The 27,090-nt window shown below is 45.6% G+C and overlaps 1 protein-coding gene across 1 annotated transcript in view; it reads right to left on the reverse strand.

The window, feature by feature from the left end:
* ACVR2B (activin A receptor type 2B) overlaps positions 1 to 26,888 on the reverse strand; it is a 96,266-nt gene extending 69,378 nt beyond the window's left edge. The window contains exon 1 of the mRNA XM_053983406.1: positions 26,837 to 26,888. Coding sequence (XP_053839381.1) covers positions 26,837 to 26,888 — 52 coding nt within the window. The remainder of the gene's footprint in view (positions 1 to 26,836) is intronic.
* Between the last annotated feature and the right edge of the window lie 202 nt (positions 26,889 to 27,090).

Here is a 27,090-nt window from a genome sequence, read left to right on the forward strand (position 1 = left end):
TTGGCAGAAGTTCGGGGTGTCATTCTTGAAGTTGTATAATAGATACTTTTGATTTGTGACTGAATGGAAGATTATAATCAACCTTGGGACATTCACTCACTCAGGGAATAAAGCCACTCATTCCACTATAAATATTTATCATTTTCCCCACATTTGTTAGTATAATTAAAGAGAATGAAATTCAATGCAACAGTTGGGGGAGGGAGGGAAGTAAAACCTGTTATTTACAGTGTCCTCTAAAATTAAATGTATGGACATTAATTGCTTATTACACACACTGTTATTCAACCAGCACCACACATAGAAAACCGAGCCAAAGAGAAGAGTCTGCTGCTTAGAAACACCCTGCAATAATTTGTCCCAACCGGTCATTCAGACAAGAACAGGCACAGGGCATCTTGTTCACTTCCATCTGTGCCAGCAGCCAATCCAAGACGCCACGGCAGCAGCGCGGTGTCGTTTTACACCGCAGCACCCCCGTGAGTGACTCTGCAGTGTCAGGTGCCACCAGCCCGATTTAGGAGTGTTTTATACGGCTGCATCCCAAGATAAATTCAATTGGCCCTGTTATCACTATATATAAACCACCTACGAGCACCTGGCAGAAACACAAGGGCACAGAGGTAGGGAAGTGAGGGTTGTCCCAGTTCCATCATTGCTGCTGCTCCTCTTGGAGGAAAATAAAAAAAAAAAAAAAAAAAATAAAAAAAAAAAACAACCCGTCACCTGGGATGCAACCCATCACCTGGGTACTGAATTTGCGAAGGTAAACAAGCACCTGGCTACAAGCTCAGAAATTCAAAGTTTACATTGCAGTCCCCAAGGAGAAGCTCTGGTTTTCAAAAGGGTCAAATATTTTCACTTAGGGGTTTTTAAAGCTTCTCTTCAGTGAGAAAGGAGATTTTATTCTGGTTCCATCGCCTATTCATTCCTTCTTTAATAATACATGGTTCTGTTAAAAAGGGCAGAGCACTATTTTTAGACTATCCCATAACATATAAGAAAACATCAGCTAGGGGATTTTTTTTTTTAAGCCTGGTAATGCAAAGGTTTGGGAGTCTGGAAAAATGGGGCACAGGTAGGAGTTGGTCTCAGGTTGCAGGGAAAGATTGGCAGGTTAGGTGAGAAAACACGGAAAATGTGTCTAGCTTTCTTCAACTCTTCTCAAACCTGAGATGTGCCGACAGAAAAGTAGGGAGAGAAAGAAAGAAAACAAAATCACTGAAGTGCTATTGCTTGGAAACCACCTTAATGAAAGCCACTGCAGAGTGTAAGATACTGAACATACCCTGACAGGGAAAACAGGCAAAGAAAATCCACACAGCCACTTCTACCTGCCCTCTGCTACAGAAATAGCTGGATAAGAACAATTTCACAGCTCAAGACGTCTGCAGGAGCCAACACCTCTCCGAATCTAAAGACAGAAGGAAACCCTTCTGGAAGCATCAGCTTTGAGGCAGGAAGATCCTTCTTTACTGCTACTGCAAAGGACAAAGAGCTTATTGGAATTAAGGGATGTCTTAGTCCCTTCTCAGTGAAATACTGGTTCTTTTTATTTGCCTTGTTATAAATAGGCTTAGATTTCTTTCCTTTCTCTCCTCTCTTTTCAACAGGGGAACACAGTGCAGAGATAGTTTCTAAAGGTTGCTGCCTATGAAGAAAAGAAAAAAGGGAGGAAGGGGAAGGGGAAAAAGAAGAGACGGAGGGGAAAAAAGGGAGGGAAAAGGAAAAAAATTAAAAGGGAAAAAAGAAAAAGTATTATTGCCTTTTAGCAGTGAAACTGAACTCCTGCCTTGGGATTTGATAAGCAAGGCTGAGTTCAACTGATAAAGCCCTGACTCTGGGCACAAATGCAGGACATTCAGACACCAGGCTCTACAGGAGGATCACATCCAAAACAATACATGTGGAAAAGGTCACTGATCCAACCTTTACTCATTAAATCCTTCCCAGAGCCCAGCATAGTTTGCTTACTGGATATAATGGCATCCCTCAAAAATGTGTGACACCTGAGCCTTAAAGCAGATCTCTCAACCCAAAAAACAAATGCCAAGCCAGAGGCAGCTCTATATGTCAAGGGACATTTTGCTGATGTAAACCCAAATGCATTTTAAACCTGCTCTGTTGGATAACTGTGTCCATGCAGCACTCCAGGCCTACCTGGATGTATTCCTGTACCATCACATGGAATGTCACTTGTTTCTTGACCACAAAAAGAGTGAGAAGCTAAAAAACAGTCAGAGACTGGTTTAAGTTGGAGACGATCTCATCTTTAGAAAGCCCAGTGGCAAATGGGTAAATCAAACAAGGGAAAAACAAACCAAAACCAGACCAAGCCTAAAAAAATTATTGTTCTCTAGCCCCAATATTTAAAAAACCACCAACCTACTGTGCACTGTTCACACAGCCATGTCATGAGATTTGTATCCTAATCCCACCTTTATTCTTTTCAGGCCATCCATTATTTTTTAAAGAATTCTCAGTTCAGTGGGCCCAGGCTTTATAAAGCACTCACTTCCAGTAAAACCATGAAGTGACTCAACCTCTTTGGACCACCAAAGCTCTATGACTGAGCACCCTGCCCTGTCAGCTGGAGCATTTGGAGGTGTCAGTGAAGTGCAGAGGCTCTTCCAAGAGCTTACACATGTATTTGCTGAGCCTCCAGCCCAGAAAAGCACTTCTTTATGTTGCAACACCAGTACGTACCCCTGCTGTGGTCAGCCTAAGCTGGGAGTCCAGCTAACCACCAAATTCAACCATGAGAATGACAGTCAAGGACAGGATCTCAGCTTCCTGAATTTTTCGGTATCCTCTGACCCCTCCTCCAGCTGTCAGCTGCCAGCTGTTGCAGCACCGGGACGGGAATAGCCCCCCATTAATCACTCCTCATTTCAGAGAGAACAAATTCTTCTGCCATGAAAAGTTACTCTGCAACCAAGAGAACCCCACTGTGACAGTCTTCACCTGCTGAAGAGCAGGAGGAGCTCTGCCCTCTCCCCCTTCTCCCAGAGCAGCAAGGTTTCCGTACCCTAGATCCGCTTAAGGGCCACCGGTGCTCCTCACCCCTGGGGAGACTTAAAGAGCCTCAGCAGGAATACGTGCAAAATCCTCATCAGCTGATCAAAAGCTTTGCTTACTACCACCCCTTACATAACCAGCAGCATCCTAATTATCCAGCTAAACGTAATGAATTCAACTCGCCTTGGCTTCACGCACTTTCACTAGATACAAGCTCAGGAGTCGGGCGACTGACCCCATAGCACTTCAGTGAAAACTGGAGGGGCTGGGGAGGTGGAAATGCTGGCTGAAGCCATCCAAAGTCTGCAACTGAAACATTAACCTAGAACAGGACCAGCAAAACCTGAGTATTCCCAGAGGAAAGCCCCATTTACTGCTTAGAGGGGGGGTTTTCCAGTGCTTTTTGCTCAGCCAGAGATGGAGAAGCAACAGAACAGCTGCAGCAGAGGAGTAGATGGGTTTGGTTTTTTTTTTTTTTTTGGTCCAGTTCCCTACTGCACTGTAAGTAATCTCTGCTTTCATCAGCAAGAATGCTTGCAATGACTGCAGAACGTACTCAAATTTTCTCTGTTGGGTCCCTCTACCCTGACTTAACATCTATATTAAGCCTATTTTCTACCCTCGTTTTTCAGCTTTGGTTGTTGTGTTCGGTTTGTTGCTTTTTTTTTAACCGAAGCTCACTGTACTCCATCTGAGCCTTGCACGTAATGAAGTAAACAGCACCACAATGCATTCCTGAGCACAAGCTGAAGCACTAAATAGCTGCCTGGAGTCTGAGGCCGAAGCAGCTGGGTGTTGGATTACAAACGCAAAACAAATGCCAAGGCATGGCCGTAATATGTGCGATACATTGATGACCTACTGTGCTTAAATAACTCCTTGGAAAGCAGACCGGCCACTCAAAATGGGTTTTTACACCTGAGAGAGAGAAGGGAAAGCAATTTGTGCTGATAATGCAGATTTGAAAAATACAAGGGAAAATTTTAGCAGGTGTAAAAGTTCCCCTGGTGAGAGGGGGCAGGGGGAAAATTCAGCCCAGCGCGGTCGGCACGCTGGGAGGGACAGCATTTCATGCTTCTGAAACATTTCCAAAGGGTGAAATCCCTCCCCACCGATGCCAAGACCAAGGCTCTCACTCACCACAGCCAGGCAGAGGATTTCCGAGGTCGATCACAGCAATTTGAGCCCCCTCAGGCCCTTGTTTTCCTGCCTAGAGCAGAGCAGTGCTTTCCAAAGCACGTGGAGTCCCCAGCAAAAATCCCCAGCCGCAGTGCACATGGCATTTTGAAGCAGTGTATCAGCATACCACAGTCCCAAGTACACCCAAGAAAAGCTCTCCTGGGAGTTTCCTGAGTGCCTTTGGGTTCCAGACAAGGAATGCAGGGTCTCTGACCCCATGCAGAGCAGAATGAAACTGGGTGTTTTCATTCAAACCGCAAAATAAACTAAGATAAAGCAGCTAAAGAGTACATTTCCCCATTTTTTTTTTTTTTACCACAAGGTAACAATTGCATGATAGCTGTACCCCTCTGAAATCATCAGAGAGGCAAAGCAGGGGGGTTCTCACCAACAGGGAGGTCACCCAACCATGTCACCACGAACACTATGTGTGTCTTATCTCCAGGAAACTCCACAGCACAGGAAGGAAGATGCAGTTTCTTGCCTTCCCAGCACAACACGCCTACTTGGATGCTGTCACAGCTCCCCTTCACCTGGCCTTCCCCAGAATCAGAGTATGGCCTAGTTTAAAGATGTTGCTGAAAGCCACGTGTTGTTATACCACGAGCAACACTTCAAAACCTTAATTTGATGCTGCAGAGTCAGCTGTGGGAGTCTGCCCCGTACAGCTGCCACTCTGCAACAAGAAATGAGCTGCCAACTCTCCCGGTACCCCACTTCTGCTAAAGTGCATCAAAATGGAAGCAATTCTTTGGCCAAGACTCCAAGGACCTGTAGCACTTCCAAGGTTTTCTGTGGAGTGACAGAGGGGCCAGCATCCACCTTTTCTTTTGCTTTTAAATGCTATGTTCAGTGCAGACAGGAACCTCTCAGTCTGCAAAGACTATTTCAAAGTGGTTGTAAGGACTCAGAACTTCTTTAGTAACTCAGCAGCAGATGGGATGCAACCACCAGCACTTCCCCAGTTCTGTCACCCTCCTGGTCAACTGGTTGGAGGAAGTTACAGATTCTTGAACACAACACTTTAAAGCATTAGTAGATTTTTCCTTTAGGAGAACCTGGGGAAAAGGTCCCCCTTATGTTCAAATATCATAGAAATCCTAGAATGGTTTGGGTTGAAAGGGGCCTTAAAGATGATTTATTTCCAATTCCCCCTGCCATGGGCAGGGATACCCTTCCACTAGATCAGGCTGCTCAAATCCCCATCCAACTTGGCCTTCTCTGGGCAACCTGTTCCAGTGCCTCATCACCCACACAGTGAAGAATTTCTTCCCAATATCCAATCTAAACCTCCTCTCTTTCATTTTGAAACCATGTCCCTTTCTCCTATCGTTACACATCAAAAGACCCTCTCCAGATTTCTTAAAGGCCACCTTCAGATACTGAAGGTCATGCCAGAGCCTTCTCCAGGCTGAACAATCCCAACTTTCTCAGAATTCCCTCAGAGAGGAGGTGTTCCATCCCTTCAATGATATTTGTGACCCTATCTAAATAGCTAAACACCCCCGAGAGCACAGCATTCAAGCTGGATTCATTCAGTGGATCCCCCCAGCAGTGGTGGCAAGGCTGTGACTGGACTTTGCTGCTCCTGGGCAGAGTGGCTGGGTGAGTACCTGACAGCAGAAAACAAGCAAGTGCAGCAAGAAAACAAGAACAAAATCCCTATCTGTGTGTGCCTGATTGAAAACCTGATGGATTAAGAGGCGACTCAAAAGGACAAATATTTAAGGAGTCAAAAAGGACATATGCTTCACAAACAAGAATTTGGCTCTCTCTGTTTTTCTTGATGATAATATTCTTCCCAGTGAAAGATGTGAGAATGTAATATAGATGAATGTAATATAGATAAAAACTAATAAACATCTAAGTCCAAAGAAGAAATACCATCTCGTACATTTAATCCCAACCCTAGCAAAAAGAAGATAAAACTCCACAGGAGATGCTGCTGGGAGAATTTTTGACAATACATCCAAGAGAAGAGTAACTCAGAAACCTCCGTGGCTGTCCTGTGCTCAGCCCCCATCCAGCCCACCACCCCTGCCCCAGATGCTCGGGCAGGGAAGGAGGATGGCGAGCCCTCAGTGCACAACCACTGCCCTCAGGTAAGGGCTCAGATAAACTCTTGGGAAGGCAGAAAATCTCCAAGACACTGGATTGGGCCCGAGAGCATTAGAGTGAGGCAGATGTGGAGAGACCACAAGGGGAAACAGAGACGCTCACAAGTGCCAAGATGGATTAGGATCAGCACGGGTGTACCTGTCCCCAGTGGACCCTTCCTGCTCCCCGCTGGATGCTCTGCTGAGTTATCTCAATTACTGCAAACTTTTCCTCTACTCCCTCTGCTGCTGGGCCACCAGTTGAGTGCAGCAGAGGAAGAGTCACCTCACCAGGGGCATGGAAAAACAAGGGAAACTGCTATCAGAGGAAAAGCAGCTCTCTCCACTCGGTCCCCTCACACACGCCATTGTCTCAGGTCACCTGATGGAGGCACAAGAACCAGCCACCACGAAGGAAATCACTGCCCTTTCATGCTGCAGGCTTACAGCCCTCTCCTGGTGCTGACACAGCTCAAATTTTAATTAAGAAATGCAGGACTGTTCTTGTAGCAGAATAAATAGCGGGGGGAAATCACTATGGCAAAATACTGTTTCTTTTTTTGGGACCCACTATGTGTATGAAACCCTGGTTGGTTTTGCCAACAGCTGGTCCACAACCTGCATGGTATTTCCAGAAGTGTTTCCAGTTCAATCTACTCGATTTAGCTAGAATAACTCACTCATTTCATAACGGCAGCTGGAGAGGTTTGAGCACTGCTGCTTTTAAAGAGGAGAAAATGTCTGGATGATTTTTAGGAATGCAAACAAAACCAAAAAAAAAAAAAAAGAAAAAAAAAAAGAAAAAAAAGAAAGATGCAAATCTTGATTCAGCTGTGATTTCACATTAGATGGCACTCTCAAACGTGATTCTACCAGGACAGCAGCAGCTTTTCCACACAGGGATTTTTTTACTCAAAGCAGTTATTTCTTAGAAGGAAAATCCTGACTGCCTCTCCTAAATACACACTAGTGCCTGGAAACAAGGGTATGGGAGAGCCACCATGTGTATCCTCCTAATGCATGCAAGCCTCCTTGCTTCCCTGGGATGACTCCCCTGAAGATCCCCACTGTTCTTCACCTTCCTGCTGCTCCCCACAGCCCTTTGGCCCATCTTGGTGTCCATCTGGGGGGGGGTGGCTGTGAGGATGTCCCTAAGGCCACAGCGGTGCCATGGAGAGTGGCTCCTGTCCACAGCCTGGCTGGTGGCCTGCAGACCACACGGAGCCAATGTCTAGATTACAGTGTGCTTTAAAGGGCACCCAGAAGGGAATCAGGGACATGAGTGCTGGGACAAGGAGAATCAGGAATGTTGGACCAGATGCAACTGTAGAAGGGGGTGTGGGCAGAAAGTGTAACAGCAGAGCAGCCAGCTCGCTTGCGGCTGCAGAGCTCCCCTCCCTGCATCCTCGTGGCACAGGGACCATCAGATCTTTCTTCTGGCTCTTCCCACTCTGGCTGCACACAGCAGAGAGCACAATGAGAAATGCAACCCCAGCCCAGCACACCACTGCACCGAGGGGGATGTAGATGGGACAGAGGAGCAGCCAGCTCACCAGCCAGCTGCCGGATTTTGGGAAACGCAATGAACTGACAAGTTGCTGCCTTTCCTCCTCGAGACACCACACGTGCCAATGAAAACTGAGAAAAACACGATCTTTCAGCAACTTCTGCTCCCAATGACAGGCATTTCATTGCCTCAAACATCTCTGCACCTGTTCTGCCAGTCCAAGCACCAGGAGCTGGAATAAGGGCAGGGCACCCAACGGCTCCCACGCCAAGGCGGGACCGCTCGGATTCGCTGCCTGCTGATGGCACGCTCAGACTGTACAGTCATGGAAAGCTGGGTGGCAGGCTCAAGAAACCCTCACCCTGGCACAAAGTCAACAGAAAGTATCACCATGCCTCAAAGCCAATGCTGTTACACAAAGACCAAGAAAACCAAGCAGAGCAGCAGTTGCAAAGTCCTACCCAGGCTTAAAAATACTAGACCCCATTGAAAAAAAGAAAATCCAGTATGGAGAAGTGCTTTATTTTCTGTAACCTCTGGCTGAATGCTTCCTAGGGGAGAGACTGCTGGAGCACAAGGCAGGATGCACTGGTATCTCCCTCCTCTTGGAAGCACACTGCAAACTTGCAGCTAAAATGGGAGCAAGAATCTATTGGTCCCACTTAGGAGGGAACATGCACCACACCATCCCTAAAACCTAAGCAAATGGATCATTAAGGAGGTTTCTGCTTGACAGAATGGATGCACAAGTTTAAGTATACAACAGCATCCCAACATGCTCACAGTGAGGCACCAAACATGTCAAGGACCCAAACAAAATTAGGAGACCCAAGGAAGAATAAGTCTTCACCACAGAGTGGAAAAACCCTCATTTTACAACCTGAAGATGAATATGTTGTAAGGGCCTAAAGCAACTCCGAACCAGCCCCGCCACTTCCATTTCAAACCTCCTCTTTTCAAATAAGCAAAATGTCAGATGGCATCAGGTCAGCCTCAAATGGGATTTCTCTTCCCCTGCTCTGACTGCGAGCCACTTACCCAGCTTACCTTGAAGGACATGTGCTACAGATCAGCTGAGGTGAAGCCTGGAAGGACACAGGTTATGTTATTCCCTTTGCAGGTGGAAGGTTTGCACATACACACAGTCACCTCCGTGTTTTGCAGAAAAGATTATTTTTTTACTTGAAAAATATTTATGTCAGCCACCACAACCACTTGAGGAGGAGAAGTTGCAATGTGCTCTGGAGAGGCAAGAAACAAGAAACCACTGCTGGGTTTTGGAGCAATATCTTTGTTACAGAAACTCTCCACAACTGGGTTTTGTCTTTTCTTGGCCAACGCAGGGGCAAGATTTCCAAAGTTTGTACTTTTACTGACAAATGAGGGGAATTAGTTCATCAGTCACTTCCAGAAAGTTTATCTCTTGCACCAAAATCTGATCTGCGTCAGCCCCAGCATGCAGGCCTGGCTAAATGCCACCACAGCTCACAAGAGCCTTATGCCTTTACAGAGAAGGAAATAGTATGAAAAATTTAGGTAGCTGCATCTCATAAAAGGATATCAGCCTGAGACATTTACATAACTTTCAAGCTGCTTTTCCCCCGTGTATTTACAGGGGATTTCCAGGTCTGCTCTGGTACTCACAAATGCCCACTGCCCATGCATGTTCTCAGCTACACGTCTGACAAGAAACATCAACATCTCCAGGGGCATCAGTGCTGAGAATGCTCAGGAACACCTCCCTGTTACTTTACAATCACTGATTCACATCCCAAGGAACCTGCAATAACCCCCTGGCATGTCCACACCCCAGTGTGTGCCACCACCTTCCTGCACCCCCACGTGTCCCTTGTCTAGCCCCAAGGGGTGAAAGCCAACATTTCAACAGGAAGGCTTTAGCAGAGGGATAAACAGACATGTACAAGATGCAGGCACCATAAAATAATAGAATCATAGAATAGTTTGGGTTGGAAAAAACCTTAAAAATCATGTAGTTCCAGCCTCCCCCTTCCACTAAACCCAGCTGTTCTAAATCACACCCAGCCTGGCCTTGAACACTTCCAGGGGTGGAATCCACAGAGAACCACAGCTTCTCTGGGAAACCTATGCCAGGGTCTTACCACCCTCACAGTGAAGAATTTGTTCCTAGTATCTAGTTTAAATGTCCTCTCTTTCAGTTTAAAGCCATTATCCCTTGTCCAATCCCTCCATGCCCTCCCCAAAAGCCCCTCTCCAGCTGCCCTGCAGCCCCTTGAGGTACCAGAAGGTCACACCAAGGCCTTCTCTTTTCCAGGCTGAACAATCCCAGTTCTCTCAGCCTTTCCCCATAGGAGAAGTGCTCCATCCCTCAACGTTAAGTGCTCCAGTCCTCACTGTTAAGCCACGTGATATCAAGATCCGGAGGCAGAAGAGGACAAACAAAAAATAATGAAGCACTGACAGGCTGCCTTGTCTCTCTTCCTGCAAATCTTCCCGTTACTCCACTCCTTCCTCTCTAAATCGTGTTAATGCTCCATGCTCCCCTTCCTTCTCTTCCCTGGGAACTGGACCCTCTAAAGCTCCAAAACTGTGATAACCCAAACAAAACCAACCAAACAAAAACATAAACAAAAACCAACACTTCCTCCCCCCTCCAAAAAAACCCCAACAAATAATAAAGCAAAGAAAAACATCCTTCACAAAACTATTCCTTTTATACCTTATCTTTTTAAACAAACTTTGTATGCCACTAAACTGAAGTATTCTTTTAAACACTTATTTTCTGGTGCTAGATCAGCTCTGACAAGAGAAAGGAACTGCTGCTTTTCCTTTTCAGATTCATCTGTGGTAAATAAATACCAAAAGGCCAGTGAAACAAGCTATGAGGGTTTTCTTGCTTTGGTTTAGTTTTGGGGCTTTTTTTTAAGTGCCATTGAAGAAGAAACACCTAAACAAAACCATTACATTCACAGTGCTGACCACAACACTTTAAGCCCAGGAAACCTCAATAAATATTTTTACAATGAAGCCTGCAAGAGATAATACTTCAGACATTTATAGGACTTTTATTTCTCTATAAATGTATCATGAAAGTTGAAAACACTGAATTATTATTTCCATTCTAACTTTGAAAAAATTAGGGAATAAAGGAAAAAAGATGCCAGAATATTTTACTAAGAGGAGGCTTTTGTGGAAGACCTCTCTCAGGAGCTCCCATCAAATCATTCTTGCTACTTCTTTGAAGCCACATCAACAACAATAATTTAATTTACAGTCCAGATAAAAGACATTTCTAAAGACATGAGGGGAGGGAGAAGGGGGTTAGTAGGGCATTCCCAGTTTAATTCAGTCCAGCTACCTGCTGTCTGTTTGGGATCTAATTCCTGACAGCTCATGCCCCACCAAACAAGGGCTGCAGCAGATAACAGTGTCCCACCTACCCAGGGGATGGGGGAGGGATGAGTGTCACACAAGAGGACCCTGCAATGTCTATAAATTGCAGCCAAAGTGGATCTAATCACAGCAGGAACTGCAAAAAAAATGTGGCAAGCATGGTCTTGCTGGGAAGTGGAGTTGAGCTCGGGACAGAGGATGCTCCAGAGCCAGAGGGTTTGATTCAGCTCCCCTACAGGGCTCTTGGAAGACAAGGAGCAGGAAAAGAAATAAGCAAAAAGCATTGCAAGCATCCACCCACAAACATCTACTTAGGAGACAGATAAATAAAAAGCTTTTATCAGACATGGTTTAAGGAGAATAAACCAATTGCAAATTGTCACCAGAACCCCAGTGGGAGAGCCAGAAGATCCCCAAATGCTTTGAGCTGAAAGGAACCTTATAGATCATCTCATTCCAATCTCCTGCCATGGGCAGGGACACCTTCCACTGTACCAAGTTGCTCCAAGCCCTGTCCAACCTGGCCTTGGACATTTCCAGGCATGGGGCAGCCACAGCTTCTCTGGGCAATGGAGAAGATTACTGCCTCAGTGGGGAAAAAGAGCAGGGACAGTTTCTCCAGTTCTAGGTAGGCTCCTCCAGCTGTGAGGAGCAACAGGCACTTGGGGAGGGGAAGGGAAGAGTTCATTGCAAACACAGAAGGATTGACAGGACCATCACAGCAGGATGATCTCTCCACTGATGGAGATGCTGCAAGAGGGTCCCTGCCCACAGCCCCCACCACTCCTCTCCTCCTCTGAACTGTGAAGATTGACTTCAGGACATCCTTCCCTGCAAACTGGAGATAAAAATCTGTAAAGATATCTAATCTGTACCAGAGTCTGGCTTTCCTGCCCGGCACTGCTGATGAGCTCAGCAGCAGTGTCCATAAAAATACCCTGGCAAAATCCCTGCACACACACAAGCAAAAAAAAATCCACCAGGCTCAGCTGCTTTTGTTCTGGTAAGCGAGGAAACAATTACTGAAGCTGGAAAAGACAAATTCTTGTAAAGAGAAAGAGAGGTGGAGAGGACACAAACAAAAAGCAAAACAACCCAAATAATGAGAGAAGTAGGCAAGTTGCTCGAGAAGTGATAAAAGAAGAAGGTTAATAAAGGCTCACAAACCAAGCTCATGTATCACTTGGTACTGGCCATGTTTCCCATTAGGAGAAACCTCCTGTAAACACTGATCTGAGCACTGAGCAAACCAGGATGGACACGGGTATGAAAAGCAGGTGACCAACACGAGGCAGGACAAGTCCAACACCTCAAAGGAGGTGCCTGATCCTAAGCACCAAGAGAGCTGCTGGCAACAGGGTAGTACCATAAAACAACAAAAACACTCTTTGTTTGAAGAAAGCAAGCAATGACAGGCAAACACTGCCTCTGTCCAGCTGACAAGAGCCAACCTGTCCCTGCAGATATGGTGACATTGGTTCATGCCCTATTCTTCCTTCCCAGGATTTCTCACTACCCCATGAGGAGCTGGATTTTTGCTGCTACATCCCTCAGGGTCATTTAGAAGATGTAAAACATTGCTTTTCATTTAAAGAAAAATATTTTCTACCCTCAAGGAAGGGGAAAAGAAATGCAGAAAAGCGTAAAAACATGATTAACGTGCATTCTTGCACCTGAAACCCCAGAAAAAAAAAAAAACCAAAAAAAAAAAAAACCAAAAAAAAAAAAACACCACTTTGTTATATTTGTTGCTGTCTGCTTTCAAGTCCCAATATCTAAAGCCAAGTCTGCAGGTTTTACTGGGAGGGAGGGAGGAAGGGAACAGAACAATGAACTCATCACTTCTACCACACCGAAAACAATCTGCTCCTTGGACCTGTCTGTCCAGCGTGGTGATGGAAGGGGACAAGCAGCAGTATTTCACACTCCCAGATCCATGGTCTACATCCATAATCAGCTCTCCAGTACCTCCACACGCTTCAGGAGAAGATCTGAGCAGATTTATAGGAGGCTGATTCTGGATTACTAGTCCCCAAGGAAATTTTCCTCCCAACACCCACAAGTCAGAGGTTGATTTATACCTAACTTATAATAGACTGTATTCCTTAGACAACTCCTTGTCTTCAACCCCTCTGCCATTGCTGAAACAGGAGGTTTGGCTTGGTTTAACAGTTGTAGAGTTTATAAATACCTAAAGCAGCACTCAATTTAGGCTGGAGACAGTTAAACTACCTCAGACCAACGGGATGCCACGCAGTAAGGAACAGTAATGAGATGATGACACATTCATAACCTAAAGTTTTCATTAAAAACTCGCAGCTCGAGGAAGCTCACCCCTCCAGAGCAGAAACATTTGGTTCTCCTAATTACTCAAAGAACAAATCTTTGCACCAGCCAGGGAGTCCAGGGGAGAGCTCCTGAAGAGCACGTGGATCCATTAGGCAGGAGCTGGGGAAGTACCAGCCAGGGGGTTGTCAATGAGGTGGTGCACAGCCCATTCCTGATGCACCTCAGCATGCAGCTGTGACCAGCATGAGCCTGGGAGCCCCTGTAAGCAGATTCAGGGGAAAGGAGGACTCCTGAACAGAAGTTGCTAGATACCAAAGTCCCTGGATGGAGCTTTCTCCATCTGCAAGCACAACACAGTCTCTTTTCCAGTTTTACTTGTTTTTAAAAGTGTAATGTGTTATCTGAGCAGAGCCACAGCACATGCATGGACTGACTGCAAAACTACGCAGCGCTTGTCACATCATCCATCCAAACACAGGTGATGGAAGCCACCAAATTCTAGACTCTCCAAATCCTTGAGAAGGAAGCTCTGCTGAAGCACAGATCTAACTCTTATAGCTGTGCAAAGTCAGGTCTAACTGCCAGTAACAGGGAAAGATCCATTTATCTATCCAACTAGAAAAATATCTGCTGGTTAAAGAAACAGCAGTTGAACAAAGAAATGGCAAACGTTGGCTATGTTTTACAATGCACAAATCAGAGCCACAGAAATACGTTCCTGGGAGTGCCAACATCTCAATGAAAACAAATCCCAGAACACAAAAAAAGGGATAAAAGCACAATACAAACCTCTTTCTTTCCCCCACAATTCTGCCCCGTGACCGTGTGCCACAGAAACAGAAATCTGGCTTGGGTAGAAGGCTTTTTTTCCCACCAAAAAAACAACTAAACCCCTTTTGTTTGTGTTTAAAGCAAAAGTAATGTCAGTAATGCCAACCACTAATAAATTTTGGCTTTGTGGAGTTTTATGGGTTTTTTTTTTTTATTGTTTAAGAGCACAAAACAAACTGAGTGGTAGCTCTTTCCAGAATGTCTCCTCACACTTCTCAACACACGATGAGGAGGTTGAACATCACACTCTCATAACCCTTGTCACAATCAGAAGCTTTCTGGGAAAGAAACACCCCAAAAAGAGGAAACCAGCAACTTTTCATGCCATGTCATTTTTCAGACCCTTTTCCTTCCTGGGGTACACGAAGCAGGAAAAGAAAGGGAAGCCATAACAGAAATGCAGATACAGAAGTAGATTTAAGAAAGCAAAGCACCAAGATTGATTAGAGTGTTCCTCTGCTTTAATAAAGAGCCTAATGATGTCCAAATTATAGCAAAGCTCAATTGGGTAACCAAGGAGCCAAGATTTCATCCTTGATAAGGACATGGATTTCTGTCTCGCAGGAGAAGCCTGCAGTTCACTAACAAAGATGACCTTTTATATTATACTCTTCAAGGCCACAATTAGCTGGAGAAATACTGGACTAACTTGGCAACATGAGTTTTTATACACTGTGCTAATTTTTAGCAGAAACTTGCCAAGACTATTACCATCATCCAACAAGACAAAAAAAAAAAAAAATACAAATATGAACCCCACTGCTCTCCAGACCCAAATTACTTTCCACAATTCAATGCAGTTTTAATTAAGATGATTAAATTACAGCAAAAATGATTAAGATGATATCCCACAGCAAACATCTAAAGGTGTAACACCTTAATCCAGAAAAACCTGGCACGCACATATTCATGATAAAGTATTCATGAAAAACTAGAATTTTACACATGAACCAATTCTACATCACTCAAACAATACCTTGGGAAATATTTGTCACAAGTAAAAAAACAGTGACATCCATCAACAGAGCACAGTTTTTCCGAGACTACACAGAAAGAAATCTACGCAGAAAAAAAAATTGAAAAGGCTACAATTACTTTGACAATGTTTCTACAGCTCAGAGGAATTTGGGGGTTGAAATAAGTGGTTTCCTTCTCCTTCACAGGGCTCCCAAAATCAATTTCATATATAATTATTTTTTATCTTTTTTTTTTTTTTTATCGGAAGTTAGATAAGAAGTGCATGTGAAATCAGGTCACTGCAACAATTATGCACATGGTACATTTCCACCATTGTCTATTAACTATGAGGTTTAAATGAATGAGCAAAGTCTCAGGTCCATATTTCTCCAGTAGACATTATTAATATAAACATAGCACAGCTCAGGTTTTAACCTTACCATCCAACTGGGCCTACTCTTTTTTGGAGAGGGGTAAATGGTATTAAATTAACAGGCAGGGTTCAAAAGGCAGCTACATGGAGACATGGATTCCATTAAGGCTTGGGAAAGGATCCTGTGATAGGAGCCCTGGACATCAGGGAGCTGCTTGTGGAGCTTCAGCAGTGGATAAATTCTAGCCTGTGATCCTCAAGGAATGGTAGCTTCATTATGTCTTTTAAAAAAACTCTGCCACTGTGGTGGAAAGAAGTGACAATCCAGCTTTTGCCAGGTGCAATCTTCTGGAAACCCTCTATGGGGGCAGGTGACAGAACATGGTGGGAGAGTTCTGCAAAGAGGAGGCTGTAAGCCCAAATTGTGGTAAAAGTTGTGGCTGAATACATGAGAAGGTACCAGTTAAGGAAGATCTGCCTCACTCTGGACCTCTCTGCCCCCAAGACTGACCCACACCAAGGGGTTTTGCAGAGTTAACTGAATAAAGCCACACAAAGTAGATCCATTCCCAAAATGCAGATCTGTTCCCAAAATGCTGCTACACTTTGCATCTGAGACTTCTTTGTGTCTCTTCTCTGAGACAAGAGACCTCCCAGCTCTCAAGATGGAGAGGGGAGTGGAAATCACTAAAAAGTAAAAGGAAAGAAGAAAAGAAATCTGCATATTGCATTGAGTGGCCATACTAGGGAGCTACTCACACCTGAATCACACATTCAGAACACAAAACCCCTGGAAAGCTCACAAAGAACAAGTGCAATAGAGAAGCTTAATGATTTTTTTTTTTCCTTTTGGTTTGTTTAATTAATATAGCCCTGAATGGCCCAGCCACCAGAGAGCTTCCCCTCAGTTGTAACAGATCTGATGAGGGGTGAGCCCCAGCCCAGGTGAGAGGTTAACTTTACATTTTTCTGAATTAGACAAAGAAAAGTATAAATCGAAAAAGATAAAATTCCAACATAAATCCTCCACCAAGGCTGCTATGAAATAACTCTTTTGTTTAATTATTATGAGTTGGATAGGCAAACACTGGATCCCGATGGACAGAGAGCAGCTGTTACTATAACAGAAAGACATTCATCTTCCCTCCTCGGGACCCTGAAATTCTATCAACAATGCCTGTAAAACGACTCTCAGCTCCCCCCTCTCCCCGTTTTTGCCTGTCTTTCATATCCAGACCTATTTTTAGTCAACTTTATTTTGTTGTACCACACTTCAAAGCTGTGCATGTTAACTCGTTCAAAATCATTTCCATGTACAAAAAGCATCAGGGACGTCAACGGGGCGACTCTGGGGTGCAGGAGAAGGACACGGCCCTCGCCCAGGGTCTCTTCTTTCACCAGGGATTCATTGAGAAGGAGCCTACAGACACAGTTACCCAGACAGATACACTTGCATCTCATTTACCTCCCAGGCTCACAGTTACCTTGGAGGGTTTCTTTTAGCTGCTACATAATAAGCAGTTGATCCCTACACCATTGCACGGGGAAGGAAATTCTATTACCAATTAACAACAACAACAAAAAAAAAAGTTTCTCATGTTTGCTTTTAGCAACACTAACTCTGTCCCATTAGATGATAACAGAAGCTATGTATCTAGAGGAAACTTTCTACAGCAATAAAAATTAGCTGTAAAAGACTTCCACAGTTATCTAAGGCACAATATAAGTGTTAAAATGCCCTCCAGGAATGGGCACATGCAGCCAATCTCCAGCAAATGTGAACAGGCAAAGTGTCAGGGCATCAGGAGACAGCAGCCCTGGGGACAGCACATTCAATGGGTGGGTTATTTTCCTTTCCTTTTTTTCTTTTTTACATCCAGCAAAATCCAGGCTGAATGAGCTTTGTGCCACCAAGCTGTACCCAGGAGAGGAAACACCCAGGGACAGCAAGTGTGCTCATCAGAAGGCTCCATCAGGCATTGCTGGTCTTTATCACATACCCAAAGAAGCCTGGAAATTGGGACTGGAGGGACACCGTGTTGTTTCAAAGACTGTAAAAGGTGATTAAAACCTACACAGGAATTTCTTGCTATTACTGAGCCCTTCCACAGGGCCCAGTTTCATGACTTCACTTCACAAAGATGCTCCAGGAGCTTGAGGAGCCTATGGCAGTAAAACAACAGCAATCAGATCAAAACATTCATTTCCATGAGTTTTGGGTTGCTGGGGGGATTCGTTGGCCTTTTTTCTGAGGTTTGCTTTTTTGGGGGGAGGAAGACGCGATTTGTGTTTTGGTTTGGGGCTTTTTAAAAACATTTGTCTTTGAAATATTTCAAAGGAAGCCCAGGAGCAGGGATGAGACAGCTCAGTGGCAGGGCACACCATGACAGCATCCCCACCTGAGCTTCCATTCAGAGATGGTGATGCCATGGCTCCAGAATTCTCACCAGAGCTGGGCACTCAATTCCACCCCACACCTGGCAGCAGCATCCCAGGAAGGCAGCACCAAGCATCAAAGAGCACCACCCTGCTTCAGGCTGTGCTGAGCTTTATCTGCATCCCAGGCTCCTTACATAAAAAGGAATTTCATAGCAGGGAACTGCTCCAGGTGTGTCAGCACCAGTGCCTATTGTCCACCACAAAAACTCACTTTTTAGGAGCCATACAAGTGAGTGTTTTCCAGCACAACTGCAACAGGCATTTGGAAAAATGCCTTATCCCAGGTGTAAGAATGTGCTTTAACAGAAGATTTCCTATAAAACGAAAAGTGCCTGATAAGCTGTGGGTGCATGTGAAAGAAAAGGATTATTCAGTTCAAACTTTTGTGCACCCAAGAGCTGCCCAATAGCTGCTGCTGGGCTGTAACTGGATACTCTCACCACAAAAACCCAAGGACAACTGAATTTCTCAGCCTGCAAATATACAGGGGAATTAGCATTCTTAACCCATTAATTACTCCCGGGAACTGAAGTGGCCATACAAACCCCACTGTTCCAGCTGCCACATTGAGGGGAAATAAAACCTCAAAGCATAAAGTCTTGGAGAAAGAAAAGAGCTGGGAGCCTGGAGGTCGCATTGCCATGGCTCAGTTGTCCCAAGAGTGAGAACAAGGCTACCACCAGGATAACCACAAATCTGGACTTTGCTGAGCAGCTGCATCCCAAGTCTACTGCAGTTTCTCTCTGCTGAGTAAGGGACTTCTGCAAATCCATGTGGCAATGCACAGGTCTGAAGCAAAGCCAATGTCTTCTCACACTTGAGTGCCTACAAAGCTCACTGGCTCTTCCAAAACCAGTGCCACAGCCTCCTCACACCTTTCTTATTGTAAAGCTCAGCTTGCTGCCTCAGAGAAAGGCCTGGACATCAATTGTGCAAAGCTCAAATTCCCTCTTTTCCCAGAAGAAAGTATCAGTAGCAAACAGAGCAACTGGAGGGGGGAGTTTGCAGACAGCTCAGCCAAACTGCAGCAACAGCCACCAGCCCTCAGAAGCAATCCAAAGACTGCAAAACATAAGAAAACCACTAAAAGGGCTTAAAACCCCTGCAATATTCTCATATTCTGAAATACTTTTTAAAAGTCACAAAAAGGAGACGAGTTCTGATTGAACTTTTCTTCACTTCAGACCCATGGTTGCATTCCTCCCTCCCCAGGAATTCAAAGCAGTCAGCAGAGGTAAATTATGTATAAGCAAAATATTCCTAAAAGCCGAATTTTAGAGGTTGCACCCATTACACAAGGCGTTTTTAAAGAGCTAAATGTCGAAGAAAAGAACAGTTAGTGACCTAGATTGACCATTTGATAGATCAGGCACAAATGGAGCTAACTTTATCCCTCTCATCCACTCAAAGGCTTATCATCTCACACCTTAGAGAAATAAATTAGAAAGAAGCATTGCATTAGCACTACTGGCACCACACAGAAAATTTAAAGTTCTGCTACCACTAAGAATACAAGTTCTATAATGGGAAAAAGCTTTAAATAAGACAAATAAATAGTTTTTTAATAAAAGGCAGAGGCAGTCACAGCACCTAAGACCCTACAGTCTCAGCTAGTATGGAATTTTTAAAATGACAGCCTTTGCTGCTGTGGTTTGAGACTCATTCAGCACAGGTCTGGGATTTGGGGTTGGTCCAGAAAGTGCCAGACACACTCATTTCCCCCAGGTTTTGTTTATTTCTCTATAAAACTGACAGCAATACATTCCATTTCCAGCTTTACTGGAGGAGGATTACCTCACCCCCTCTGCTCCCAGGAGCACCTTTTTCTTCTCCCTTTGTCACACAAAAGTACTTACTAGACATAAGAAGTCCAGTTCAAAATCCACACCTAAATTTGCATGAGTATCCACTTCACTGAAAATTAATGGAGCTCAGATTGTAAAGCACTGCATCTTTTCATGTGCTTTATCCTCTTTATTTAAAGAGGAGGCACTCGTACACGATACATTACTATGAGACTGAGACAGGGGAAAAAAGCCCAAAATGATACCTCTGGTTTAATAAAGTTACCAAAAATATTCTATTTTTCCCAGCAAATTTAATTCCAGGTGGACAAAAAAAGGATAATAAGGTGGTCAGAGCACCAGCCACGGACCCAAGGGGATGGGGAACAATGCCCTTGCCCTGCCACTGACTTCAAGATCTCAGAGAAGTCACTCCCACCAGGGAATAACTGGTAAATTTTTGTTATGTTCCCAGATTAAACATCCAGAGATACAAGCTGCACTTCTAGAAAACACTTTCAAAGGTTTATTCCAGCTCCTTAATACACTCCAAACCTATCATGAAGGCAAAAAGGGTGCTCCAGGCCCAGGCTGCCTCTTGCTCTGCAGCCAGGGCCGTGCAATGCTCTGAGCAGAGCTCCCCCAAAGTCTGAAACCGAATCTGTGGTGAAAGGACACACCGAGGTGGAAATCGTGGAATTATTGATGAGAAACACATCATTCACACTGGTCATTCACATCCTCCTCCAGCCAGGCACAAACAGGCTGCTCCTTCCTCTGTGCTGCTTTTTGCACACCTGTATGAGCCGGTCCCTGCCTGCAGGCAGCCCAAACTAAGAGAAAAGGAGCTCTCCGAGACTAAAAATACACCAGCCACCTCCAGCACAGTCATCAGAAGAAAAGAAATTTTTAAAATAAAGTGGACAGAGCACGCTCAGGTTGAAGCCAAATTTTACCCCATACAGAAACATTTCTTCATGCAGATTCTTCTTTCAGTTACAGGTACAAAATATTCGGTGTGACCTTGGCTGAACCACTTCATGATGCAGCAGGGAGTGCTTGCAGACAGAATTTCCTCCCTCTTGACCCCTCTGCTCAGGGCTTTTGGGGCAGGGACCTTCTCTCTACACAAACAGCACTTTGCAAAAAGAGGAGCTGTATTTTTCTAAGGCACCTGTATTTTTCTAGACACCAACAACAGATTTTTTTTCTTAAGTAGCATGATGGACCAATGCCACATGCAATAACCTAATCAGAGTAAAAGATTCAAATACTGGCAAAATAAGAGGCACTTGTGTGCTACAGGGAAGCATATTATTATTTTATAGTGTACACTGACAATTGCTGCTCTTAACTTTTAGTTTGAATTGAAGCTATACCATAGTAAAGGAGGAAGATGACAGAAAAGAACATGAAACTGGCAAAAAAGACCAACAGTTATATTCAAATCTAAGCATAAAATGTGCTGGGTCTGCAGAACACAGGCAGAGTGTTTCATTTTTAATTTACTTTTTTGCCCCTCTGAGTTCAGTCGCTCCAAGAAACCTTACAAAGAAGACTGGGGGGCAGTGATATATATTTTTCTAATATACCTTAAAGGAACAAATGACTAATGAGATACAAAATTATTTCAGAATGAAGTAATAATGAAGAGAAGAGATTAGACATTAGTTGATCCTCAATGGTTAATGGAGGGGAAAGGGAAGGGGAAGAGTAGAGCTTATACTGGTGAATACTTCGGCCACAAACACCTCTCTTAAACACATCCAATTTCAGTGATGTGAAAATCTCCACATGAAGGAACAGGCGAAAAAGAGCTTAAGTGGGAACAGGGTGCAGAATGCCAAGCGCTACACTGAATAATTCAGAACCAGGCAGTGCTATTGGCCAGGCAGGAAAATCACACTCCCCTGCTAGTTTTAAAATCAAAGGCCAAGGAGGGATAAAAGAGAAAGACAACACCTCTTTAAAGCAGAGATTACACTCTGTGGTTCCCATTTCCCAAGTTCCCACAACGTTTTGTTGCAGGGAGAGCGCTGGAGCTGCGGGTGCTGCGGTGGTGCCAAGGCACAGCACCTCCCTGCCCACCGAGGGACCTGGGAAACTTGGCCACCTGCCTCGGTGACACCACTCCTCCAGCCCAGCAGCAAGAAAATGCCAATTCTGCAGCAGGCACCGACCAACCCTGACTTCCCAAGCTGCCTCCACGAGACTTTCTCGGTGCACAAGCACTTCTCCAGTTGGCTGAGGGCAAGAACCCATCTGGGCTTTCACATGGGTCCAGATCACAGCTGAACAGCAGCAGGTTCTCTCCCCTACCTGCACCCTTCCCAAATTTCACCCACACTTCTCCAGTGCCAGCTGACAGGGCTGGACACACGGATTTCCAGGCAAGGGCTGGGAGGCACTGTAAGGAGATTAGAGCATCAGTGTCCTTCCTTGCCTGGGCCCTGCAGAGCCAGAAGCAGGGGGTTAGCAAGATATTTCACAACTTTTAGACCACTGTCCTGTATGTGTTTGATAGAAGGGTCATTTCTACTTACATTTCATGGGGCTCGAAAGATCCTGTGCTCCTAAAATCCCATTTAATTCTGACTACTCTAGTGCAGCACTGCAAGGTCAACTACTATAACACTAAATTTTAGAAATGTTTCTAAAAGCAGGTCCTGGAACATGACAGCCAAAATACCTTCTGCTACAAGGCCCCAAACATGGAGTAACTTTGACTTCTATTTATTTTATTTTAAAGGTGTCATGACTTTCTAGGAACAGGCAACTTTGCCTTTGGGCAGGGTGCACAAACACACCCCTGACAGGTGCCCAGCCTCAGAAAATCTCTGCCATCCACCTCCTTTACCCTTGATAAATAAAGACAAGCATCCCTTGCTCCCTTTTACACCTGCAACACTTCTGCAGGAGGACCCACCCCATGGATAGCACAGCAGCAGGATTCCTGGGCCAGTCCCATCATCCCATCATCAACATCTCAAAAGATGCTCTCTTTCACCTCAACCTGTGCACTGGTCCTGTTCCCCAGAACTGGAGAAGCCAGGGAGCACTCCTAGGCTGATCTGCAAAGCAAGGAGTTTGTGCATGGGGAAGGGGGAGGATGGTGGGAGAGAGAGAGGAGAACAAAAACAACAACAAAACAGAAAAGAAAAAAAAAAAAAAAAAAAAAGAGGGGAAAGAAAAAACAGCGAGGTTGGCCTGCTTTTTTCTTCCCTACCATCTATTCAGTGTCAGCAGGGGAGGTCCACAACTGTTGCGTCACATGGAGCACAAAAAAGCCTGACAAGCGTGTTTTAGCTGATGGAGAGCAGAGTGGACAGGAGGCTGGTGACAGCTCGAGCGCGGGGACTGCGAGCCCTCCGCTTTAATTGGCTGCTCCTTCCCACCGCAGCCAGCGAGCAGGAGCCTCACAGCCCGCACGGGCTGCTCCAAGGCACCAGCAATGGCAGAAATTTCAGCCTGTAAATACTTTAGTTAACTCCCCAGGCTCAGGTTAGACCCTCACTCTGGTTCAGAGATCCAGGATTTTTAATGCTGCTTGGTCCACAGGAGCCAAAGGGAGGATGCAGGAGATGCTTCCAAATGAAGAGGGGGGAAAAGGGGGGAGCTAAACCACAGGTTGTGCAGGACCTGGAGAGGTGTTTATAAATAATGCCACTAAAAATAATGCACTGATCACTGGCATCTCTAACGCAGCATTTCCTTCTCCACAGAACTCTGACAGTGGTTATGTCGGTGGTATAATTATCTAGATTTGATAGCAGGTTAAAAAAATACATATCCTAAACACCTGTTCAAGAGTTTTGTGTTTTTAAAGGCCATTGCCATTAACCTTGGGCCACGCACTTCATTGTGTTTAATTAGCAAGCTAATGAAGCCGGTTTTATTCCCTTTCTCAAGCACAAGAGGATAAATACAAGACAGTGAAAGAGGAGACCAGATCCATTTGCAGCACAGTTCATTGCTGCATGGTATTACTTAAACTTGCACCGAAATAAAAGTAATGTAATGGCTTGGAAAACATGTTAGCAATGCATTTTGCAAGACAAATCCTTTTACACCTTCTGTATTTTCTCAAGCTCATCGATTAAAACATGATTTCTGAACATTTGGGCTGCAGAGAATTTGCAAACAAAGGGCTAAAAATAAACATAATGTTTTCCTCAATGAATCCTCAATATTCCAAAAAATTAAGCATAACAGATTTATTTTTTTTAAAGAACAGCAGCCCGTGCTTGCTTTGTTACAGCCAGCCAAGGTAGAGATGAGAAGCATCAACAATGGAGGTTAAGTGATTTTCGAAAAGCCCACCACTTTCACAGAGCCCTAACATGTACACACACAAAAGGCATACTTTGAGCAAAGCCCAGTGCTCTGAATCCCAGCAACACATTCCAACTTTGGGTATCTCAGCTTGTTTTCCTCTTTTTTTTTTTTTTTTTTTTTTTTACTAAACAGCTTTAGGAAAAACTGGACAATGAAGATCATGTTGATAAATACTCATAAATATCACAAGAAAGGCAGAAAGGCTTTAAAAGAGAGGGAGGGATTTACAGAATGGCTAATGCACTGATTTAGTGATTCAAAAGGACCTTTCCAAATAAAAAGAATAATATTCATTTTGTGGGGTTTCTTTATTGCATTTTCGGGGGGGGGGGGGGGTGAGGAAAAATTCAGCATAGGTATGCCCTGTCAGATTATCTTTTTCATAACATGATACATTTAAGAAGCTTTCAGGGTGTTTTGTTTTTTTTTTTTTAAGCAATTGCTTTTTTTCCCTCCAACTTAGATTTCAGCCACTCTGTGCACAGAGCCATAGGATCAGGTTAGATACCAAAACCAAACGAAAACCCAACGCCATACCTAAAAACAAAACCAAAAAAAAAAAAAAAAAAAAGAAAAATCCGGAAGCCATCTCTTTTATTGAATCACCCGAGATAAAAGGATTCCAAGATATATGGAAAGAAAATACATTGACCATAAATCTCCTTTATGCACATAATAGAATTTTCCAGCCAGGAGAGCTGTTGTGATGATAGCAACGCCGAGCACCAGGAATGCTGCTGGCACACACACAACCCCCCCCGCCCCCCCGCCTGCTCCTTCCAAAATACCTGCCCTCCTCAGCACTGCTATGTAAATACAAACCCGCACAACCCCCTTCCCAACACATGGAAACAAAGCTGCGTACAAGTGTCCCAGCCATCGGATAAAAAAGCCCGAGCTGGCTTTGCTCACTAAGACATGATTTTTTTTTTTTTTTTTTTTTTTTTTTTTTTTTTTTTAAATTTTTATTGTCCGCTCCCTTTTTTATTGCCACTCGCACGCACTTTCGGTGTGACTTAAAAAATAATGAAGCGCTGGCACCGCCGGTAATGGCAGAGGCAGGCGGTGGCAGCGCATATTTAATGGGCACTCGGAACAAAGGAAGCCCGGCTGCAGGAGCGCCCCGGGGCCGGCTCCGCGCCCGCTCCCCCCGCTCCGCGCCGCGGCCCCGCCGGGCAGCGCCTTCCCCGGGGCGGGGGACCCGGACCCGGGCACGCACACGCGGGGAAACCCCCCCTGGCCCCCACCCGCACAATGGGTGATGGCAAAGCCGCCGGGAACTCCCCGGCTGCCCATCGCGGAGCGGGCACGGCTGCAGCATCGCTGCCTCCCGCGCCCTGCCCCCGGGAACCCCCGGCCACAAACAGCCCCCCAACACCGGCCCCGTACCCCTCCCGCGTCCCCCCAGCCCCCGGCCGGGAGATGGAAGGAACGTAACAAGTCACTGCCCAGAGCGGGGCGGGGGGCTCAGCCCCGGGGGGGTCGTGGTGACCAGGCAAGAGAGGGGAAGGCAAAATTGCTGCCGCACCGGCTTCTCCTGAGGAAAATGCAGCGATAATAAAAAAAGAATAGGGGAAATAATACTAATAATATAAGGAATAATAAAAGCAAGGAGGGTAAAGTGGGGAGCGCGGGGATTTCCAGCGTGCCCGCGTTTTCAGGTGCTGGGGGCAGCACAGCGGGTCTGAGCGCTCCCGCCCCCTCGAGGGCTGCGGGATGGGGCACCCCATGGAGACCCCTCCCCGCCTCCCCAAGCGCTGCCCGGGTGTCCCCTCCAACTCCCCCGGCCGTGCTCGGGCTTTGGGCGAACTTCCACCCGCGTCCCTCGGCACGACGCGCACCCCGCAGGTTGGAGATGAAGTTTGTAGCCCATGTCCATAAAATAAATGGGATGAAGAAGATACAAAATAAACACCCTCCTCCGCCGCAGAAGCCTCCTCCGGAGGGATGCTCCCCAGGCAGCCCCCGCCGCACACACCCCCTTTTTCCCAACTTTCTCCCCGCTCCCCGCGGAGCCAGCCAGCCCCAATAGGCTCGTTCCCTGCTAACCCCTACGGGACAGCGCGTCCCGGGGGGCAGATGGGGAACCGAGGGGCTCCCTTCGGGGTGGAGGGGAGGGGTCCCGCACACCCCCCCGAGTTACACAACCGCAGCCCGGCAGGAGCGGAGCGCACACATGGCCACTACCTGAGAGACCCCGCACCATTCCGGAGCGACCCCAGGTCTCCTCCCGCTGCTCCCAACTTGTCCCCCCCGCCGGCAACATCCTCGGCTTCTCCCTCACGCCCCCGCCCAGAAGTAAATGCCCATTTTTGCAAAGTTTCCTCGAGATCGCGCCGTGTTTACATTGCCATGAATTCCCACAGGCTGCCTGGAGGGAACAAAAAGCAGCACGGGAAGGCTCGTCCTGCGAGCAGGGAGAAAACGGAGAGGGAGGAAGAGGGAGTGAAAAGAAAAAAGAACCATAATAATAATAATAGTAATAATAATAATAATAATAAAGGAAATGAAGCCGATGCAGCAGTGGGGGGATTCCCCAGCTCGGGTGCTGTGCTTCGGAGGGTGGCTGCAAATAACCGCACGGCCCATTCAATTCTGCATTTGGAGACGCGACCGAGAGCCCGAGCGGGAGGTAAACACGCCGAAAGCCTCTTACCTGCACAGAAAGTTCCCCAGAGCACAGCGAAAGTCAGCCACGAAGCAAACATAGTCCTTTACTTTTTTTTTTTTTTTCCTCGCGTGCACCTCTACCCCAAGGGAAACAAAAATAAAAATAAAAAGATCGAGCGCGTGAGAAGAGGGGAGGGAGAAGCGCGGCTCTGCCTTCCCTCTCGCTCTCAAAAAGAAAAAAAATAAGAAAAAAATCTTGAGGGTAGGGGGTGGAAAAAAAAAAAAAAAAAAAAAAAACAA

Source organism: Vidua macroura, chromosome 1 (assembly GCF_024509145.1).
Source record: "Vidua macroura isolate BioBank_ID:100142 chromosome 1, ASM2450914v1, whole genome shotgun sequence".
NCBI classification, from domain to species: Eukaryota; Metazoa; Chordata; class Aves; order Passeriformes; family Viduidae; genus Vidua; species Vidua macroura.